The sequence below is a fragment of the Malurus melanocephalus genome, unplaced genomic scaffold (assembly GCF_030028575.1).
Source record: "Malurus melanocephalus ecotype Western Australia unplaced genomic scaffold, MMel_1.1 scaffold_123, whole genome shotgun sequence".
NCBI lineage: Eukaryota > Metazoa > Chordata > Aves > Passeriformes > Maluridae > Malurus > Malurus melanocephalus.
In genome coordinates, this window is record NW_026623355.1 from 296,909 (window position 1) to 319,533 (window position 22,625).

The 22,625-nt window shown below is 39.7% G+C and overlaps 1 protein-coding gene across 2 annotated transcripts; it reads right to left on the reverse strand.

Moving 5' to 3' along the window:
- ESRP1 (epithelial splicing regulatory protein 1) lies at positions 1-22,479 on the reverse strand. 2 transcript variants are annotated; one of them, XM_057370332.1, is made up of 13 exons: positions 22,283-22,479; positions 21,948-22,076; positions 21,015-21,128; positions 18,491-18,605; positions 11,142-11,240; positions 10,985-11,039; positions 9,024-9,134; positions 8,805-8,937; positions 8,674-8,716; positions 6,933-7,234; positions 5,176-5,394; positions 3,135-3,321; positions 1-1,278 (listed from the first exon to the last, which is right to left on the reverse strand). In XM_057370332.1, exons 1-13 carry the CDS (start codon positions 22,412-22,414, stop codon positions 1,106-1,108), a joined length of 1,812 nt encoding a protein of 603 aa, XP_057226315.1. In that variant the 5' UTR covers positions 22,415-22,479; the 3' UTR covers positions 1-1,105. The 2 variants fall into 2 exon arrangements, with proteins under 2 accessions (XP_057226315.1, XP_057226314.1); XM_057370331.1 differs by having other exon boundaries at positions 3,123-3,321.
- Positions 22,480-22,625: the final 146 nt, after the last annotated feature.

A 22,625-nucleotide genomic window follows, 5' to 3' on the forward strand; every position in this document is an offset into this window, starting at 1 on the left:
ACCGTTATTGAGAAACTTGTTTTATATTGCCAGTGCAAATTTGGAAATTTTATTTTTCTTAATATTACATTAACAAGGCTGAGTTTGATAACATCATCATAACCATAAAACAGATATTAGGCATTAGAGAAAATAATTAATGAGTGAAGGAAACATTTTAATAAAAAAACACAACAGGCACTTCACAGATATATAAGTTTAGTGTAAAGTAATAAGAAAACCTTTGTTATCTTACAGGTATAGAAGAGTTCATATTGCTTAACAACTTCCTAAGCAGCTACTTCATCCCTGCTCCAGAGATAAAAAACTTGAGTTGCTTAGCAGATTTCCTAGCRGATGAGAAATTGTTTATGGCTTAAAGGGAGCATGGCTCTTTCCAAGACCTCATGACTGCAGAAGGCAATTGGTATCCAGAGGGGTTTTTTTTCCTGTAGAAGATAGCTAATATATCCAGAAGAACCAAAAGTCCTTTGTGAGAGGTGTTTATGAGGTCATTAAGAATATATATGTCTCTATATTTTTACATATGTGTTCAATACATATATGCTACAATGTGGTACTTTATAGAAGTGAATGGTTTTCACCATAAAGGCCTAAGTCACTTTATTACAAAAACAAAAAGAGGCAGAATTTCAGAAGTTGTTAAGGCAGACCCCAGTGACCCATCCTGAAGAGGGGCCAAGGGCTTCTTTATGGACATGGGAAGGAGTACTGCACACATCAATTCCCACTGAGGGCACAACAAAGCAAATTAGTAAGTTTAACATGAATATTTGGTGGAACAAAAATTTTTTTAAAAGTCCCATTTAAATATGTGACCTAGATTAAAAAAGAAAAAAAAAAGGCACTAACCAACTCCCCCCTCCCCCCAGTCATTGATACCATTGYAATATTCTAAAACTTGGAAAATTCCCAGTTATCCTGAAATTGTTTCCCTGAACAAGACACCAAACAAGCTGTTCTTGGTATCACAAGTCTTTAGCAGAGCAGACAATGTTCTTTTGTGAGCTTTGTGCATTTGCTGGAGGCAGTTTAAAAAAAAAAAAAAAAAAAAAAAAAAAAAAAAAAAAAAGCTTCTTTGTTGCTGCTTGGGCTCTCCTCTGCTTTACCTGGGGTAATATGCTGTATAGTTCATGAAGAGCTGAGCCCCAGCAGGGTAGTAGGCTGTGGAGGGCTGGAGTGCTCGTGGGTTCAGAAGCATGGATGGCTGATACAGAGCAGCTTCTGTTGGCACAACTGCAGCAGGAGCYGGAAAGGAGTAGGCAGGGGGTGAAAGACCTACAGGGAACAAATGAAAAATAGATTAGGACCTCTGAAATTCCAGAGCTAATGAAGACCCTTACATACATAACTCCACAGTGTGTCAAGAACCTTCACAAGCTTCTCCTCCTTTCTCACCACAGAAAATTAATCTGAMCCACCAATGTGAGTTTGACTACAAAGTGTTATGCCCAGCCCCAGTCAAAAGTAAAGTCAAAAATACATAAACAAAACCACCTCTTGCTCTGGGAATAGGGTCTCTCTGATATATAGGTTAGTTTTGCTTGTCTAGGCTCAGATTTTAATGAAGTCTGCCTTCCAGAACTATGAGGCTTCCTCACAGTAAGAAGAAAACTTCCTTGACAAAGATCTGTCTAACAACAAACAAAGGAAAGGACACTCTCATCCTGGTGTTCCTTATCTCTTGATTAATCAACAGCAGAGTGAGAAAAGTAACTGGCTTTGCAGCTTGAAGTGTTAACACTACATTTAAAAAAAAAAAAAAACAAACCAAAAGTGTAGTTCATGCTGTTKCAACACAATGTTAGGTCCTAAATGAATTCTCACTGATAAGAGTCCACACTCCTCCTCTGCCATTCTCTTCTTTTGCTTTCCTCTTCTCCTCACCATTGTCACAGAAGTGAACATAAAGCTTTGAATAAAGTAAGCCTTTAATTTTGCTATTCAGCTACAATCAGCATCTCACTGTATTGTGAAATGGGGCAATAACAGGGCCAAAAGGCCYTATCTGAGGAACACATCACAGGCATTTGTGGTTGGAAATAGGAACACTAACACTTACATATTTCCAAAGTTTGTGACTCTCCCCAAGAACCTGTCCTAGGAGCTCTCAGAAGGTTCCAACMTATTTGGAACAGACATCACACATAGGACTATCTACTGCTGACCCCTGCTCGAGATACTTCATKGAGAGAAAAAACTYTCCCAAGGATTGGCTGAAGGTCYACCTGAACTCAGAAGAAACCACTTYCAGGAAGTTTGCTGCTGTACTAGCAGCTCTGACTAGCATGCAGAGGACATTTCTTCAAAAGTCCACCACCAAAAAAATGTACACTTGCATAGAGAGGCACACAGAAAGCTCCTCCTTTGCTTCCAAAATCATAAATGGCAGGGTAGTCAAGTATTATTTTTCCCATAGGCTCAGATTTATGTGGCATATATGCTTAGTAAGTTAATCCTTAAACTCTTAAAGCATTTCTCCCAAAAGTCTGCGTAGAAGTCAGTGTTCATCTAATMGCTCTGAGAATCAAAATTTATAAGAACATACAGATTCTGCAATCCTCTGAGGCAGAAGCCATGTGTATTTCAGTCCCACAAAGGCAATCTCAATTCCATATGAACAACAAAAGCAAAGGAAGATTTCAGTCAGTTATGGTTCAAAAGGCAGAACACATGATTAAGTCTCAAAGAGCAYTACCTATGGTTTCTTAAATCAAGTTTTGGAAGTGAAAAGGGAAGGTTTTTTCCTTGACATGTTCACCATGATGAAAAGATGTAAGTACAGATCAGTTTAAATGCAAACCAGTTCTTTAAGGTCTAAGCAGGGTTTAGAAATGACTATTTAGAATCACTCATCCCAACCAAGTTAAGTTTCAGGGAGGGGAGGGAAAATTTGCCACTGGAAAAGCAAAAGTAGCTGTTCAGTCATAATAATTTGCAACCAAATGGAAAAATAATTACTGCAAGCTGCTGATTACTTTTATGATTTAAGACAAAAGACCTTATTTTAACACCCCCATCTGATGATCCTTTCCAAGAATCAGAATCAACAAAGCTGCTCCAATACCTACCCACACACAGTGTATGGTAGACTGTAGTGGCAAGACTCAAGCAAAACTTACATGGTAACTTACATGGTGGCGGGGACAAGCCATTTCGATTTAAAGTGCCCCCCATTAATACAAAGTTCATCTCTTCAGCAGAACATTGAAAGACTTCAACATATCTGTCCTTCATAGTCTTCTTATGACACTTCTGTGCCGCCAGGAAAGCTCGATCTGCAGATTTCATCTGAATAAAAGCATCTCCCGATGGACGTCCCTACAAACAAGGCAGACAAAAAAGAAATGTTACCATGAAGGAGCAGCACAGCAATAATGTGCTGCTTCAGTCATAAATACATTCATCTCCAAAGTCAAGTAGAGTCAGCCATGCTGAGCACCCATCAGAATATTTAAACTCTCCTCTCCAAAGCTTTTCCTGCTTGGGATAACTTGATTGTATTTATTCACCTGGTTTGATTAAGCTACATTGTAACCTGTTACTTCTTTAGCTAAAAAAAAAAAAAAAATCTCAACGGGAGAGACTGTAATTCGGGAGTACTTTGGCACTTTGAGACCTGCAGAATTGGAAGATCTAGTTCCCATTAATTACCTGTGATTTTTAGAAGTGAAAGATAAATACACTCAAGGGCTCATTGCTAAACAATTTGTTTTAAATTTTATTTTCTGAAGACCAATATAGTCTGGGATGTTTTAGTAGGGTACTAACTAACCTAAGGCTCAGTATGACATTGCAGAGAAAAAAAAGAAAAGACATCTTTATATCTGTAAATGAGTGGGATATACCACTGAGAAGAGTCATTTTAGCCACATGCAGCTGCTGACTTGAAGTAGCCAAATCTAGAGAGACATCTGAAGCCAGGTCTGATTTAAGCTCTGGGCGAATTCTTGTCGTTTTGGAGGGAACAACTTTATCAGCATCCTTACTACAGTGAAATAAAAATTTAGTAGTGAGGGAAAAGCAGTATCCACGGAGAAAAAATCTGATAGTTTGGGAAGGGCAAGGGTTGCAGACAGCCCTCRGTGTTATAGGCACACACCGTTTTCTTCATCCAGGTTCTTTCATTAGTACAGTCAAGGGCTGATACTACTGCAAATCATTACTTGTGCTTTAATATCTGCACTTTTTCTTAGTCTCTCCCAGCACTGCAGGTTCATTACCATTTCTCAGACTTGGCTAGGTCAAGTCCTCACAGACACAGGAATGTCATTAGATAAACAGGTACTGAAATAACTATAATCTCTTCTGCATCCCCATACTCCTGAAAAACAAGTCCTGCTTTGACACCAGGAAGTACTTTTTAGTTTTGGTTGATATTAAGTGTAAAATAAAACAATTTTAGAACCATCATTTTTATAGAGTAATAATCAGTTTGTTCAATTGAACCACTCAGAGCATTTTCATAGTGTTAAAGGAGCTGCTGACTCCTCCCCCTGAAGTCACAAGAATACGAAGATAAAGATCACAGGAATGCACCATCCTTTGTCTAAAATGTTTTGGTATAAACTGCTTCCAGAAAACAATGGCAGTGATGTGACCCTTCAKTCACATCAACGAGCTGTTAATCTTGGTGCTTAGCTGTGACTGCTTAAAGAAACCCAAAGCTTCAGCTTCTGACTTATGACATAGGATTTCCTGTCTCTAGCAGGCTGCAGTCACATTTGTCCTCAAATACACTATCAGCACATTGTTCAGCAAGGCAGGGACAAACCACTCCTTTGAGAGCTAACATCGCCCACATTTGTGTTTTAAAGGCACTCCTCTCCTGGTACAAGAGGAATCATGCATGCTRTTGAGCAAGACTCTTCAGTTCAAGCCTCCTACTGGTCAGGATCATGGCTGCTGTTCTGGGATCACCAACCCCTCCAAGACTATGGCTCAATTTACAGCACGTGGGTCTCAGTGAAAGAAACCACTCCACAGCAAATGCAGCTGCTGACACAGCAGGGTTCAAGTCATTATTGCCAGAACACTTTTAGAAGAGATCTGGAGGCCCATTAATATCATGAGTGCTAATCCCCAAAGATGCTTCCCTATGGATATCATTATCAGGACTGAATTCACATATACAGGCATTTGGCAGAGTGGCTAGAAATGTGTCGCATTACCAACCTGGTGATTTAGTACCATGTGAACTCCATGGGTGCGAATATCTGTAGAAAACTCTCCCAGGAACTCCAGAATGTCCTCTATAGTAGCAGCATAGGGAAGACCACGTAAACGTATGCAGTCTCTGATGTTAGTGGGAGGCACAAATTGTTGAGGTAATACTGGAAGAATTGGGGGTGTTGGGAGAGGTATAAGAGGTGTGGAAGAGTATCTGTTCAGCACCTGTGCAAAAAGAAAAACAGATGACAGAAGCCTCCTTACTCGTTTTTCAACTCAGAAGGAACAAACATAACCCCAATGCCATCTGTTTTCACTCTGGGCAGTATTTTAAAAAACAAATGAGCTACATCCAAATATTAACTGTAAAACGTCTGAATTCTAAGCACTGTGTTGTGGTTTAAGCTCAGAACYTAGCATACTTTTATAGTTATTCAATGATAAACAGTCATTCAATTGTTTAAAAAAAATTCTTGAAAACCAGTTTTGTTTTGGGAAATTTACTTGAACTGCTAATGCGAGTCTCATGCGAGAGATCTTAGAACATGAAACCTGCATATCTACAGTATTTTCATTATGAAAACTATCTTAAAACATTCTACCATCTACAAAGTCATGCTGACACTTCTACCAGAAAGTATCTCCTCTGCAAAACTTTAGGAAGGTTTGGGAACTAGAAGCACATTTCACTACCAGACATCCCTAACCTAGGCTGCCACAGTCCATTCAAGAAACATTAGTAGCATTATTGAGTCACAGCAGCTGTGACAGTTACACTTTGAGATTTCTTGTTAATAATTTTAACAGCAAAACCCCTGTAAACAGTTCCCTGAATATTCAATCACTGCTCTTGAACTCTCTCTGAGCAAGATTAAGATTCATTTGCATTCATACAGCAATCAGAAGGTTTTATTAAACAAAGAAACATATGAGAGCACTTGAGAAAAATGCAATGACAAGAGTGAGCGCAGCAGCTCTGCCTTCTCATCATTAGTGTCATCTTTTAAACAAGGCACTGAAATGTCTAAATATAGGGGAGAGCTGCATCATTTCTAGGTTACAATGGCATGGCTATGATTTGCATCATAAATCATAACTTCTAGACATGATCTAAAAGGTATTTACCTCAACTGAAGCTCTGCAAACCTTTTGATGAGACTTAAACAGTCCTCTCAGMTCCACTTCCTTCCCCTGACAGCTTAGCTGCAATTAGTGGTCCACCAAGCCCTATTAAGGCAGACTCTTCAGGCCTAGTTACAAAGTCCTGCCACCCTCTGCTAGATAGCCTGTGCTGACAGAAGATGGCACAGGTCTGCCCTTGGAGACAATTTGTAGAACTCTTCAGACACATTATACTAGAGAGGACAACTCCATTAAAATACTTTTCTTTTTTGTGTCAATGCATAAAGATAAATCTTTTACAACAAGATTTGTTGCTAAACACTCCTTCTGACTAGATCATCATTGGACTTAGTCAAATTCAGAATATGTAGCATAAAACACTAGACCCACATCAACATTTTGCAAAGCTATTGGTAGCCAAAACCTGAAAGGTGTGTATATGATTGAGAACATCCCTAAACCATAATATCTTACATTTCAAGGGAGCAAAGTCTCATAGAAATTCAGACAGTGCTCATTCCAGTAAGAGTCAAAAGTGAGAAAATATAAGAAGCTTTCAAGCCAAGCATTATTTTCTTCCTCTACTGCCAATATAGAAGTTTGGACTACAAAAAGCCAATGTTTGAAAGGTTTGCACCCACCTGCTGAACCTCTGCTGCAGTGCTCCTGAAGAGTTCAATGTACCTCTTCCCCAGCAAATCTTTGTGCTTTTTCAGTGCATTTTGTGCGTATTCCTCACAAGCAAACAAGACAAAGGCATCCCCTGTTGGCCTGCTGTCAGGGTAAGTGACAAACAGGACTCCCTCCTTTCCTCCTGTTACAGGGCAGTGCTGTCCAAAGAAAGTCAGCACTTCTTCTGCCGTCACATTAAAAGGAAGACCTCGCATCCTGATGATTACTTGGTTTTCTTTTGACAAGAACTGTGCAACCTCATTGGAAGTACCTTTAACAAGGAAAAGTACAGAAGCATTTAAGTGTAGGCTGCCATGTAAAATCATGAGCACAGCTATATCCTCTCCACAGGCAGTTTTTGAGAAGGTAGAACAATATTTGCCTCTAAAGTCAGGCAATATGTCCCTCTGATAAACCATATATATTGTAGAGAACACCACTACAAATATAATAACGTTACTCTATCATTTAGAGGAGATTAATCTTTATTCAAAGGAAAAATAGGAAGTACTTGCAATGTTCAAAGCCCAAAGAAAGCAGAGTCTGTCAATCTCTTGTGTGAGCAATATCTGTGCTAGTGTGCTCCTTGCCTTTCTAACTTAGGAAGACCTTTGGCATACTCTCGAGCCATAAATATATGGCAACCAAGGACCCAGATCATTGTGCTGGAAAGGAAAGTTGGAAGGGCAGTTGAAAACAGCTCAGGAATTTCATTCTATCCTGACAGARCTGTCAAAGTCTGCCAGTGCTACTTTCAGTACTTTAAGAAGACCAATAGATGCTTATAACACTGCCCTATTCAAAGGCAGCTGCTAACCAAATTAACATCTTAATCTTTCACTTACAGCTCTCTTACTCTGCAAAGTTTGGTTGTACCAGACATGCACCATTCCTCACCAATGTTGCTGTGCAATGTCTTTACTTTGAATGGCATAACTACTACCAAGCCTATCATTTACCTATAGAGTTAACAGCTTAACAGCCTCTCCTACTCAGAAGCCTCAACCTCACATATCCAGTTGATCACTTAAAAAACCCAGCACAAATCTCTGTCAGGAAGCAACAATGACCTCAAAGAAGCATTACAAATGAAAAGCATATTGGTTCTTAAATTCTGTATGCTTGCAGATATAAAGGGAATGAAATGAGATCAAGAGAGAGTTTGAAGAGCAAATTTTGCAGCCTTTCAATTATCAGCAARTATTTCAAGATTCCCCTTAAATAAGCAGTTCCCCTAAATCTTCCCCATTAARTTTGAGGCAAAGATTTAATTTCAAGAAAATCAGTTCCATAAATCCCCTGTATTTACACTGTGATCTGTTTATTTTTATGTGCAAGCCTCCACAGCAACAGCAGTTATACTGTTTTGAAAAACTACTCTGGTTCAATTTTTTCAGCAATCAATAACATCTAGATTCCCACTATTACAAAGATGACCTCACAAATTAGGTTGATATGCAAGATCACTTTGCCCAATCAAATCCTGATTGAAAGGCCACTTGAAAGTGGCAAGAATGGGGAAGAGAAAGGTGGACAGATAAATCATGGAATACCTTGGACTGCTGCTAGCAGAGTATATAGTAAACAATACACCAGACAGCTACTTGTTTAAAAYGAGAAAAAAGGGCCACATTCAACAGGAGCACTTTACAGTCAAAAGTTAGAGAAGCTGATGGAACAAACCATCCATTTTCATCCCCTAAAAATTACCTCCTGCAATTTTAAGGAAGTCTTCACCTGTTGCCTTGTATACCTAAAGAAAAAAATAAAAGAGCATGTGATAGGCATCTAATTTGCATTCCTTTTGAGAAGAGGATTTCAAAGCCCATYACATCACTCACCTCTATGTATCGGTTCCCCATGTGATGCTTGTGCCTTTGTAGCGCTAGATCTCTATGCTCTTCGCTTACAAACCTCACAAGAGCCTCTCCATTCCTCCTTCCTTGGGCGTTGAGACAGAGTGCAGCACCTCCTCTGCAAAATTTAAATCAAGAGATGTAACTCCATCACCAAGGCAGCTGAGGAGCTACAAATGTACAAGTAAATTCTTAGCTACTAACTTGGCAATATTTAGACCTTTGAAGAATCTCGCTATGTCCTGGTCAGATGATTGCCATGGCAATCCTCTTGCTCGGATAACAGCATTGTCATCCACGAGTTCCATCTTGCTGCTGCAGGCAAAGAAAGAGGGAGTAATGCAGAGACATCTGCCTGTTGTATTTGCCACACACCACCCCGTCTGCTTGTCATTTGTTCTCCAGGAACAGGCTTCTGTCCCTGCTCCATGTCTGCTGGATGGCACTGCCAAGGCAGTGAGGTCCAAGTGGCACCACCATCCAAAGACATACAACAGTTGAAAGCCACTGTACAAGTTTCTCCAAGAGAAAGTTTGTTTTGTTAACCTGTCCAAGTTACCTTTCCTACTTTTACCACATTTTCTATTTGAGCTGTATTCTCTTTAATCATATTTCCAATTTACTTCCCTCTCCGGACATAATTTGTGCCTCTCCATTATCTGAAAAGGGTTACTGGTATAAAAATCAAGTACTTGCTGTTCTAATCTAGCTAGGTAGAAGTTGAAAAACAGAGCAATTAGATGTAACAGAGATTAGTGCTTATTTTTTCTACTGTGACAGTGTATAAGAACCAGACAAGACCAAATCTGTTCAGGGCTGTAATCAGTATACACTCTACTCCAGCTCAAAGAGTTGAGCCTCAACATTGCTAGTTCAGGCCACCACTGTGCTACTAGAGACTAATATAGCTAAAGGCTACATACACTGGCTGCTTAGCATGGGAATAGCCTAGCCACAGAAAGCCAGGCTTAATTGGTCATTACTGCAGTTTCTTTTGTTCTCTGACTTCTTGAAAGTGTCAAGTACAACTACCCAAGCCTGCCTTCCCAGCTATTGCAAGAAGAGCTTTTTTTGCACAGAAGAGCTTATGTGATTGATTAAGTAGATGAAGTGTTGTTCCATAGTAGAGGACTCCCTAGTACCAAAGGGCTGTGGTATGCCTGGAGGGTCATGTTTCTCACTCACATTTTAATTTCTCAGGTGGCCTTTCTGTAGCTGTCTGTCTCAAACTGTTCCCCCTTGCCTCCTAGTTCTGTGCTTCTCATTATCTCAAATAAAATGTGAATCTTCCACCTCATCCCAGAATTTTGTTAGTGAAAAGGAAAAMGCTTAGAACAATGCTGAATATAGTCCCTCAGCTCATCTTTCTGGACACTTTCTGCCAATGTTGCAGTTTTTTCTTACTTCTTTTGACTCAGAAACATCATCTRCTATTATGGCAGATCCTTAATCTGAAAGAGAGAACTAAGTATTTGTGCAAGATGAGAACATAAATAATGTCAGTTTAACACCAATATCTTATGATATTGCATAGGGATCATTGAGAAAACCACTGAGAAAAATCTATTTCTACACAGAAAAAGCACACTTGCATTAAAAAAAAAATACAAAAAATCCCAACCACCCAAGCAACAAAGCAGTCATCAACAGCAGATGAAATTTTATGTTTAAAACATATTTGGGAATAAGGATCACCATAGCTTAAACACTTGAGTAGTAGCACAGTATCTCTGGCACAATATTTTTATGAAAGTGTTTCTTCCCTATTAAAAAATATGTATGTAATACCTATGTAGTAAATTGCAGGAAGAGTTCGAGAGTTAGTAACTAACAGGATTATTTCTGAAATGCTGCTTACATTTGTTAAGCACAGCACACTTAGCACCCATTATAAGCACTTATTAGCAGAGCACAGAGCTAATAGCAGGKGACAACACTAAAAACTAACAAGAAAACGGACTTGCATCTAATCACAGATTGTCTGCTCCTTTTGCCCCTTGAAGGATTTAATCGATTCCCATAGCAGTGGGAAAGTAAATAAAAAWAATTTTGAGCTATTTGCAAATTAGGAATGCAGAGAAGTACAGCTTATCTAAACTGTAATTTTAAACAAAAAGTGGTGGGGGTTGAAGCATGTGCAGCAAGAAGAGGGAGGAGGTACTTACCAAGGCCCACTTTCAAATTTGTAGTTCACTCTTTCTGGATCTGAAAATCGGTGATCTATGAAATACAGCACAAGTTATTTTCTATTTTGTCAGCATACAGGACAGRCAGCAAAACCAAAGAAGGAACAGAGAAAACTCATTTATCATAATCACTTACTGTATGGTTCAGAGATTAATGTTAAAATTATATTCCCCATATCTTCRACTTGAGAGGCTCCATAGGGAAATGCTGGACTGTTCTTGTCAAGATTTAAATCTTTATGCTGGAGTTAAGTCACTCATCATCAAACAGATTTCTAGTTGGTGTCCTGCTAAAGCAATACACTTTCATGTTGTCCTTGATGGTATGTTGCTTCTTAGGAGAAGATTTAATCCATTTCCTGCTGGGGTACATTAGCTGCTCTGCCCTGGCCTCTAGCTACTGCCACCTGCAGAAGTGTAAGGTCACTCCAGAAAGTGTCTGGGGACATGACACCCCATAAGAAGGACATATTAAATATATGTGTATGCATTATGTATGTTTGATAGATACACTTCTGCATGTGGGAGAGACTGAAGTCCTGTCCTCTTTAATTAGCAACCACTTCAATCTCCAGGAGAAGATTTGGGGAAAGAGAAGAAGCAAACAATCAGCTAAAAGCTGYAGAAACAGAGGGATATACCACATGCTTTTTGACCAAGTAAATACTAAAGCAGAATAAGTATCTTACCACTTGAGCAAAATTCATAAATGACACCTTGCCTATCAGAAGTTATAAGTTTTGTGCTGTTGCACAGAAGTATTTTGAGAATCTGGTCAGAGTCCACCACTCGTGTACTTTGTCAAGGGGCAAAATAGARCCCCACAGAACCCATAGCTTCAATCTGAAGGATTTTGGAAATGACTGCAATAGAGAGCAGGAAGTGTTCTGCCCTGGAAAGACAGGCCGTAGAAAGACCAAATTCCATATACCATCTTTTTTTCAGAAAACTTGAAACAAAGTTTACAATGGTATCTCCTGCTTTCCATCATATTTGCCCCTCTCCAACACCAGGCTACAAGACAGTAAGACTGTTTGCAACTCTACTCCATTATCTACAAAGCAAATTTTTAAAAAAGGTCTTTTTCACTCACATCCTTTGAGGACTGAAGGAGTAAAAAAAAAAAATCAAGAAATAAGGAAATCTGGGAATAAGAAATACATTTTTTACTTGCCTTATCGCTTTGCATCAAGATTTTAGAGCAAAAGTGAATTTCTTAAACAAGATCCATCCTGATATGAAGGTAGAGTAATGMAACACATTGGAAACAGTCAAGTGCACAAATTATTTGCCCACATTCCCYTTCAGACTACATTAAACACATTTCAAATGCTCCAGAGCCTGCATTTTGATGTTCAAAAGTTGCTTCATAGCCCAARATAGATTTTCAAGAGGAAACTTGCTTTCTCCAACTAAAGCTGAGCCACATTTGAATTGTCAGACGCCTACATAAAGTGCAGGGAACAGAACAATTTCTGTTAGAAACAAACATCTCACAGCTTTGTCATATCATCTCATCAACAGGTGAGGCAGCACAAATTTCTTTGTGAGAYAAAGTCTTCCCTATTATTCATAGGATGACTGCAAGTCAGTTCTACAAAACAGATTTTTAAAAAAATCATTTAACAGTTGTCTTGTTGCAAGATAAAAAATAACTTTAACTGAATTAATGCATTCCTCTTCCACAGCAAGAAAAGGAAAGCTGCTGTGCCAACACAATATACTTAAGGCTAATTTGATTTTGAGGTTTTGTTGGTTTTAAGTGTGCACTGGAGTATGGAATGTGAGAAGATGATGCTTAGTCTTGGAAGAACTTTTKAAGCTTAAGTGAATGATCATAGTTTAAAAATCAGAATACTTAAACCAGTGATTCCTTCCCTCCARCTGTTTGACTCTAAATAGTTTGCTAGCGATTGCTTTTACCCTCCCCCTCCTCATACCTTCTYTGGTGTAAAGTACAGAAAACATTATATAGATTTCTTAAAAACCAAGCCAAAAATCCTGAGCAACCCCACAGCRTGGTTTAAGGAGTTATGACTATTTGTGACAACAAAAAAATTTCCTCATTGCAGTCTCTCTTCCTAAGCTTTAAACTCAAGCACACCTCCTCCCTCTGCCCCTGGGAAAGAGGGGTTGGAAAGAAAAATAACCCACAGACTCTCTCACAGAGAGGGTGCCTAAGTAGCACCACACAGATGTTTCTGGGCACCTTGTGCATCACAGCAGAKGAGTGCTGCTCCTCCCTTTCCTGACACCATTCCCCCTGTAGCATCTAACAGCTCTATGCTGGGCTTGTGCAGAGCCTCTGCTGTTTATACAGGGAACCAGCAGCTGCTGATGGTATAGGTGTTGGAACCCTGGTCTTGCCTGATCAATTTTTATGAAGATTTAGGAATTGTCTTTCCTCTGTCAAAAATCAAGATCAATTGGGCGGGAGTTTCAACAGCTATTTCAGCAGCGGACATGCATGCACTTGTGCTTGGCTGTTTGACTGTGCTGTCAGAACTGAAAAGACATTTCAATATTTCCTCTTGCAGAGCCAAAGATCCCTACAAGTGATCAGCACTCAGAGAAGGGAATGCAGCAGTGTGAAAGAGCTGGGAATTTGAAAAGAGTCTATCACACAAGGAAAACAAACAAGTACCCTACCCCACAATAATTTTCTTTAGTGAAAATGTTTTCTGAAGACACTAATCCACAGGAGAAGTAATTCCTAAATATGCTCTAGTGCCAACAGGAGCTGGTATCAGTTGTCAGACACAGGCAGTCAGTTGTGCCAAACTTCAGAGTAATAGAAACACAGTGCAGGGAAGGARGAAAGTCCTCAACATTATTGCAGGCATAGCCTCGCACCTCCAGCTCTGACTAGTGAGATGCACAACTTTTAGGCAAGGTTGGAGAAGAAAACTGATAGTTTTATGCACATGTAAAGAGCATGCTAATAATACTAAGTTAAAAATTTGTATTCTAATGAACAAGATTGACTACACAGACTCCTATGGACAAAGGCACTAGAAATTATGGTACTTGGGGAAAAATATTAATGAAATAGTGTCTAAAACCCAACCATTATTCTGTAAAGGGATAGAAGATACACACATGTGTCTCTGTACATTTATACTTCAAGGGTGTCTCCCCTGGGCAACTGAAGAAAGACAATTGCAGTGGATAATCCACTGTTAAGTGGATTCACTTCTTTAATTCACATTTAAAGAAGTGTTAGAAACCAGACCTGGCTGTCAAAAGCTATTATATGCAGTAGCATCCACATGTATATTCTTAATGAAACAACAAGCAAAATATAGTCCCAAATAACAAGTAATAATTTGTTATTCCCAAATAAAAAATAACTACATAATYTTGGTATGCAGCTGCAGTACCACCTGCTGCAACACTCAGCAAGTTCAGAGAGCAGGAAGGAAGGCATATTCTTATATTAGGGTGGCCTCTCTAATATGGAAGAAATTTCTAAATAATTTTCTCAGACTCATCACTGCMGCCTCACTCACTGTAAGTACCCTCCAAGACTTACTCCTTACCACTGTCTCCCATTTCTGTCTCTTAACTCCTTCCTTATCGAACAACTAATTTGGCCTAAGAGGACAGGAAACAGCATTGCAATTGTGCTCTGCACTGGTCCTTTCCCTATTCTCTTTTCTTATTTAAGTCCCTTTAGACAGAAGATTAAGTCTTTCTACAGAATGCTTTGCATAAAGATAATATAATATTACCCAGTTCCTGAGTACTATCATAGGAAATACAAATAGCAATATCCAAGATTCTCAGCTAATACCTGCTTATGGGCTTTTTATTGGCAGAGTTAAGAGCTGTTGGCTGTAACTGTGCTCCACATTCTTGTTTCCAAAACACCCAGGTAAAAAAACCGAAACCAAACAATACCCCAACAAACCAAGTTTCAGTACTAGACTATCCAGCATATTAAACAAATTGCTCTGGAGTGCCCCTGAGTTTCAACTGACAGCATCGGCAGGTACTCCTAGTAAGAAGTTATCMTCATATCCAGTTCAGAAGTGAGTGGAGCAAACCAAGTACTGGAGGAAGCAAGAGCTATTTGCCATTTAATGGCTTTTGCACACCCAATCTSGAGGCAAAGGATGAGTCTTCTGCAAATCTAATACAAATAGTCATGCAAGCTTTATTCACTCCACCCTGAAGGCACTCACAGGGTGAAAACTGGCTCAGCAAGCTTTGCAAATCAAGAAGTGCAGCAAGTATGGGAGGTACAGAGGGTGCAAGAAGAACCCTGCTCCTTTTGTATGCTTACACATTAAAAAAAAATTCGACAGACTCAAGTTCTTTTCTCTGCTGGAACATGATCACTTCTCTCAAGCTTYGTTACTCAAAATTTCTCATAAATGTCCTGCTGTCATTACACTTACACAATTCTGACAAAGTCTGCCAGAAAACTGTCTCATACACAAGAACTGTTTTGACACCATGAGTTAGGCAGCAGTTACACCCAGAGATAATTACAACTAGTCTCAGCTTTGCTTTGGTCCCTTGAATTTCATAGCATTTTAAACGCTGCTTTACCTTGATCTAAAAGAAATCAGTGGCTGTTTGTGTGTGAAATGTATAAMTTCTTTGGGGGCTGGGAGTAAAGATTTGTAAAGTTTTCACTTGAGCTCTTGGGTTTGGCATGGTTTCATTGCTGTACACAAATTTCAAGTAGCCTCCTGAGAGAATAAGTCCACAAAGTACTTTCTAAAGGAAGAATAACTCAGCCAGTTATTCAGTCTATTATCTCTATGCTTTTTTCCAAGCTTGTGTTTTCCTTGTTTGCAAGACATACATAGCCAAGCACCAACTATTCCATGTGCTGTATACTGAAATATGTATCTGGAATGACTGAGCAGTAGGAAATAATCTCCCCTGAGAGCTAGGAGCAGTATTGTACATTCCCCTTTTGCCTGTAATTTGTTGCTTAATCGAAAGTGACCCTTCAAAACAAAAGCTTTGCAAAACTTTRACTTAAATGATTGTAGATTGATATCCAGATTTCTCCTAATAATTTCATRTAATAAAATTTTCCTCTTACTGATCACAACCAGCTCACACACAGATAAATGGAGATGTAAGTACATGAAAGGATGTACCCAAAAATCATTCTATTCCTGTTTACCAGTCTGTAAATGCAGGTCTCTTAAATATCTAACCAGTACATGACACCCATACTAATGCTTTMTGTCCTCACCAAATTCTAACATATCTGGCACAGCATAGTTTCTGTGGCAAAAATCATGGAATATTCCCCTCACACACCTTCTTTAGCTATGGGGCCGAGAAACTGCACTTTCTACAAGTATAAAAAAGCTTGGTCAGATTCTGTGCAGTAATCTGCAGCTTCATTTCAACCTACTGCACTTGTTTCTGATTTGTTTGTATCTCTCACCCCAGCACATCCATACATGAAAAATGAAAAACTAAACAACTCTATATACAACTTCTCAAACTAGTCTTTAGACTCAGCACCTGCTTCAGCAATCTTTTTATCCCAAACATCACGTACATGTCCATGCTTTCCAAGTGCAATTAACCCATACTTATTTTGACTTTGAAGAAATTTAGTTGRTACATTTCAGCAAGGTGAGGAGAAACAAAATCATCATAGTTGTCAATAAAAGAAAAAAAAAATTACCCCTTCTGGTCTCTGCATCCTCTGCTCCCACACAATAATAGAAGAGAGACAGCTGATCTCAGCCATGTTGCATAAACATAGCAAGTTSACAAATGAGAGCCCCAGCAGTTACAAAACAAGATAAGCCACAAAAATTAATATATGATCAGAATTAAATTAGGTTTATATACTTTAAGAAGCATAGCTTATCCAGAAYTCAGACTCAAACTGAGCACATTTGGACAGACTGACCAAGATTCTAGGAACTTAGGAGAAAATATTACTGGCAACTGCCAAAAGAACCCTCAGGTTGCACTGACTCTTTAGAGATTTCCCAATAGTCAAGTAACACAGGGTAGTCTGCCCCCTCTTCCAGCAGGCAGAGAATACACAGTCCATCACCATGCCTGAGCTGACCAGTGACCCTCCAGGTAACTACACTCATAAAAYTCCTTCCATAGTAGAAAGACATACCCCAGACATTTCCATAAGGAAAAACCAAGTGCAGCTCCTTGAAGTAGCTCATTGTCTTTAATTTCTCCAGATCATGTCAAAGCATTCCCTAAACAATGTATTACGTTTTTGACCATAATTTTAAGAAGTCTCCATCATCCAGTTTCTATGCAGCACAGCATTTATTTCACTTTTCTACATAAAGATKCAGACTCCTACTCTAATTGTACTACTTTCATTCAGAGTAGGGGGAGAAGTAATTTTTGCCCCTTCATTAGCAGAGATTAATCTTAATTTGCAGATGACAAAGCAGAGYGGAATGGTCAAACATAAAAACCCACCCTATGTGTATTTTATGCCTCCAACAGGTACAAAGCCCAGGCAATACTAGTTCTGTAGCAAAACGCCAAAATAATTCTGAAGCCACAGACGTCAGCTCTTAATGGCAACCACTATGTGGACATAGTAAGCAAGTCAGAGGAAAAGTTATTAAAAACAACAGCAGCAACATCAACCATCAATAACAAAGACAAATCTCTAGGATTGCTTTATCAGTCCTGGATACCTGACTTTTATGACTACTACTTCAATAGTTCAGTAGGGAATTCAAATATTTTTGTGTCCAAGAATATGTTTGGGATGAGAACTGAAGCTTGCAGCATGAGGGGAAGCTGCCAGGGAGGCAAGGAAAAAGGCACAGYCAAAGCATGGCTTCTGCTCTTAAGCTCAGACTATGAAAGAGCCAGACAGGACAGGGTAACAGACCACTTTACACCATGCAGAAAGTAATTTTAGACATCCCCATCATTGAAAATGGAAACATATGACTGACTGCATCTTGGTGCCAGCCAAGCCTCACCCTGTGAGGTACAGCATGTGCACCTCCCAGGAGACAGAACACCACATGTGCCAGCAGCATCCTTGCCTTGGATTCATTCCTGTGTWAGAGATTCACTACAAGGTCACATCAAGAATAACCAATTCCTCACCTGAAAATTAAGGTGGTCTCTCAACATTTGCTCTTGCCTAAAACTAAAACAAAATTCTAACTGATGCAATGAAACTCAAACCTCACACTTAATATTAAAATTCGTAACAGCAAATTGAACAAATGAGCTGGTTACACTAAACTGATGTTTAAAGGGAGACACCTATAATGATGATACAGAAAACATACAAATTCAAGAAGAAATACAGGATTTGCTACATGGAAGCATTCATCCTCAGATGTTTTTATCTTTATCTTTGTGAGAAAACTCAGTACAGCTCCGAGTCACTCATTAAAGTTATACCATCCCTAAACACGTGTTGCAACCATTACTCATGAGCCTCTGTCCTAAAATTTAGCCAAGACTGTAAGAGTAGCAGAGACATCAACACTGTTAAAAGGATACATTCTGTCATGGCTGCAACATCGAGTTTGCTAACTTCAGGTGAGCCAGGGCAACACTTCTTGAACTCTTTCCGCAAGTCAAAAAAGGAGTAGAAGCATTCCGGCAGTAAAATATTCTGTAAAAGGAATAAAGTAACCACTATCACTTAGGGTGAGTTTAATCTTCTTCGTGTCTAGATACCAAACTTGCCAACAACTTCTGTAGAAAGGACAGGAAACACAAACAATCTTTGCTACGCATAGCTCTTCTTAGCCAGGTAAGTATGTTCATAAACTTTTTTGCTTAAACAGCTTCTCACAATGTTTAATAAGTGAAGTATGCTTTTGCACTGACAGAGAAACATTTGCAATTATTACTAGAGCCTCAAATCCAATATATACATAGGAGAGCAAATGCCTGTAATTGCAATATTTATCATGAATTCTGGATTCCAATTTTCACTGTATAAAGCCAGAGGGTAGTAAGTTCAGTTTGTAGAACAAAGCAAATTTTGCAAAATTAGCAGATATTTTAGTTTATAGAAAAGGCTGCTTTCAGAGAATAGTCACACTTCAAATATTTATTCCCAATAAACAAAAAACAACAAAAAATCTGACTGTGCAGATGAGGGTATGACATTGTGCAGAAGTTGTCAGTCTACCCATGGTTATTGCTATAACTAYAACATAGAAAGGCAGAAGCAAATGACGTAGCCCACTAGAAGTCAATGAAWGTCTTGTCCCACCACTACATCTACTACAGGCTTTTAATTTTTTTGGGAGTGGAAAGGAGAAGACATGAAGAAGTCTTGGGGGCAGCTGCTGATACCAACGCAGACCTTTACTCCTCCAGTTAGCTCTTCACCCCAGACAGAATACTTCATATTCCTCTAGGCTGTGTGTTGCCTGCAAGGCCTCTCTAGACTACATGAAAGGACTTTCTGGGATTTAACAACTAGTTAGCAACTTGACATTATAACAGATAGCAGGCTATGTGAAAGCAGATTTAGGGTGCTCAAAGAAAGAATTTTAGGCTCTAAAATAAGTTCTGCTTTGAGAACATTAGAGCTTATCTTAGCATATGGGCAGATATATTAGGCAAACGATACTCTTTAAAGACTTATGAAAATGTAGATGGGCTTGCCAACATTTCCTGCTCTAGTTTTAACATGATTTTCTTCCTTGATGTGAAATGAAGTTGTGTGCTTCATTAATGTTATTTTGGAATAGCTGATGCCAATTCATTCTCTGAATACCATGAGTTGCTAGATGGGTTCAGAATGATATCTAGGAATAAATATCTTCTCAATAACCTAATGCTTTCTGTCTATCTGGATTTTAGTGATCTCACACTCCAATCCTTGGTTTAGGATATTCATCAAAGAACTATTGCAAGTCTTATAAATATCTTATAAACATTAAATAAACTATTATTTAAGCTACAGGCGGCACAGAGCAAATGTCAAATGAACAATTCTTGACGAAACAGCAACAGAAGATTTTGATGAAGATTTGATTCCTGTCTGTGACCCTGTGATAATATAGAAAAGGATCCCCAACATCAAACTAATTTAAATAATTGTAGGATTTGTCCCTTCTTTTTTAAATATAATTTAAATGGATGACAAGTTTTACTTTAATAGCCAAGAAGAAAGTAATTTAAAAACCTGTTTCCACATTTTCTCATGTCACAGAAGTTACATATTTAAGAACTGTCCCTTCACTGTGAATCATGTTCACTGTTTGTCTTCAAGGCTATAAATACATAAAGCCATACCAACAAGTATTACAACCAAGCTCATTCAGTATCACAGCAGCACCCCTTCAAATACAAAGCAGCAAATTGAGGGGCACAGAAGTCAGGTACAATGAGAGGAGCAGAACAGCTCAGTTACAGAGCAATGCATGTTCATACCAAACCACAAAATGAGGCATTATTAATATTGAGGCAGTTATTTCAGAACTAGAGAGACAGGTATATTGCTGCAACCATATCACTAACAAAAAGCAGACAGGACTTCATAACACTGTTAGTGATTTGGCAACTCTAAAGTTATAGAAAACTCAAGACTGTGAGACTAATCACCACTCATAACCTGCCTCAAACTGCTCAAACTTACAAATACAAACACCGCCCTTGGAGTGTCAACTTGTTACATAAAGACTGAAAGGTGCTGTAGCTAAGCATGAATGCAAAATTTCAAGAGACAGTTTATGATTAAGGTGGCTAATTATTTAGCAACAATTCAAAATCCCACCTGTCAAYCATGTAGAAGCTACAGTACTGTCAATGCATTTCTCCTTTCTCATTTAAGAGCRTCTTCCTTCTGATTTAGCTTAAAAAGGCATCTCAAGGCTACATAAGGACAGAGCACTGTATATGCCTTCTACATAGACATGCTTTTTAACCTGGGAAGCACATTAACATAGAGTGATGTTTGTGCTAGAGTTGTTGGAGGTATCCTCATACTAAAGAGAAATTGATCTGTTTTGCAAGAAATCATAGAAAGCACATTAAGAGCCAAACTTAGGCTACAACTACATACCTTTTTGGAAGCTTCAGGGTGCAAAACCTGCCTAATGTGCAACTGTCCATCGGTACAGAAACAGAAAGAAGTACCTACACCAATGTTCAGCTCATTGCTCACGGACTGATTAAACTGTTGGCAGGAAGAAGAAAAGACATACATGTTAGAGATCAGAATGGCTCCACTAGATAATGTCACCAGTTGGTAATTCCTGGGCAGCAGGAACATGGAGCTGRAATCCCTTTTCATATAAGCCTGCTCCTTAACCTCTCTAGATTTGTTTCTTACTTGCTGAGCACATGCTAACTTCCATGATAGACATCTTCACAAGGAAACCATCCCTTTTCCCCCTTTTAATGAGATATGGCTACACAGACAGCCCACATCATAGAGAAAAATCCTTTTCAAGAAATATCTGCAAGAGCACTGCAATGAGACAAAGCTGATTGCAGAGAAGTGAGGCTGTGCTGGGGCAGAAGAGATTTTCAGACAGGGCACTCAAAGACRTCAGAAAGAACACAAACTTTCAACCCTACCCTAAATGGGAATCCCATACACCTGCCTGTTAATCTAGAGGCTTTAGTACCATCACCTGCTCAGGACTGATGAGCACAAGCCTTAACAGGGCCTGCCACCCCCTAGCCTTTTCAGGGGACACRTATGGGTGGCTTCTTTTAACAATGATTAAGGCTCAACCTCAGCTGACAGAAAAACAGGGTAGGGAAATAATTGACCCTAATTTTCTTCTCTTGGGGTTCAGTTCTTCRCAAGGTAAATAAGTAAAAGGTAAGGGAGAAATGCCCACAAAGMCCTACACATTTAGACTTCCCAGCCCATACATGTCTGTTTCCTATGCCAGGCTCCACTTCTTTGGGTGGAGGGGATAAGCAGATGATAATGCCACCTCTACTCCACGAGACCAGCACCTAGCAGCCAGTTACAGAGTGTCACCTGTCTCAATGCCTGCTCCAGCGGTGGAGCCAGTGCCAGGCTCTCCACATCCACTTGGGTGATCTCCTGGCACTCAGCCGTCAGCTCCGTGTGGTCAGGCCGGACCAGCACGTCATGCAGGTGCCCCAGCTCCAGAGAAAGCAGAGGAGGGGGTGAGTAAGCTCTCCGGGCCGAAGATCCCCACCTGCAGCACCAGCCCCTACCCTCCACCAGAGTTTGCTCCAGCCTGGGGCAYCCATTACCAGCCCAGCGCCGAGACCGCCCTGCCCGCATCCAGCATGGCAGGCGCCAAGGGGAGCAGCAAGTCGGGGTGCTCCCCCGTCGGGTGAAAATACCTCCTTACTCCTCAGGTCGACCACTTTCCACAGGAGCTGGAGCAGCTCTCGCTCGTCTGAGCCCAACCGTGCCCCGTTGGTGCCCGCCGTGGTCACGAAGAGAATCACCAGGTAATCAGGAGACGCCGTCATGGTGCCACCGAGCCAGCAGACAGGGTAAAAAAGAGAGAAAGAAAAAAAGAGAGAAAGAAAAAAAGAGAGAAAGAAAAAAAGAGAGAAAGGAAAAGGAGGAAAGGAAGGAGGGGGGAAGAGAAGAGGCCGGAAACTTTCCTTGCCCCAGGCGCTTCCAAGCGAGACCCAAGCGGCAGAACCCCCACCTGCAGCCTCACTCCCCAAGAACCTA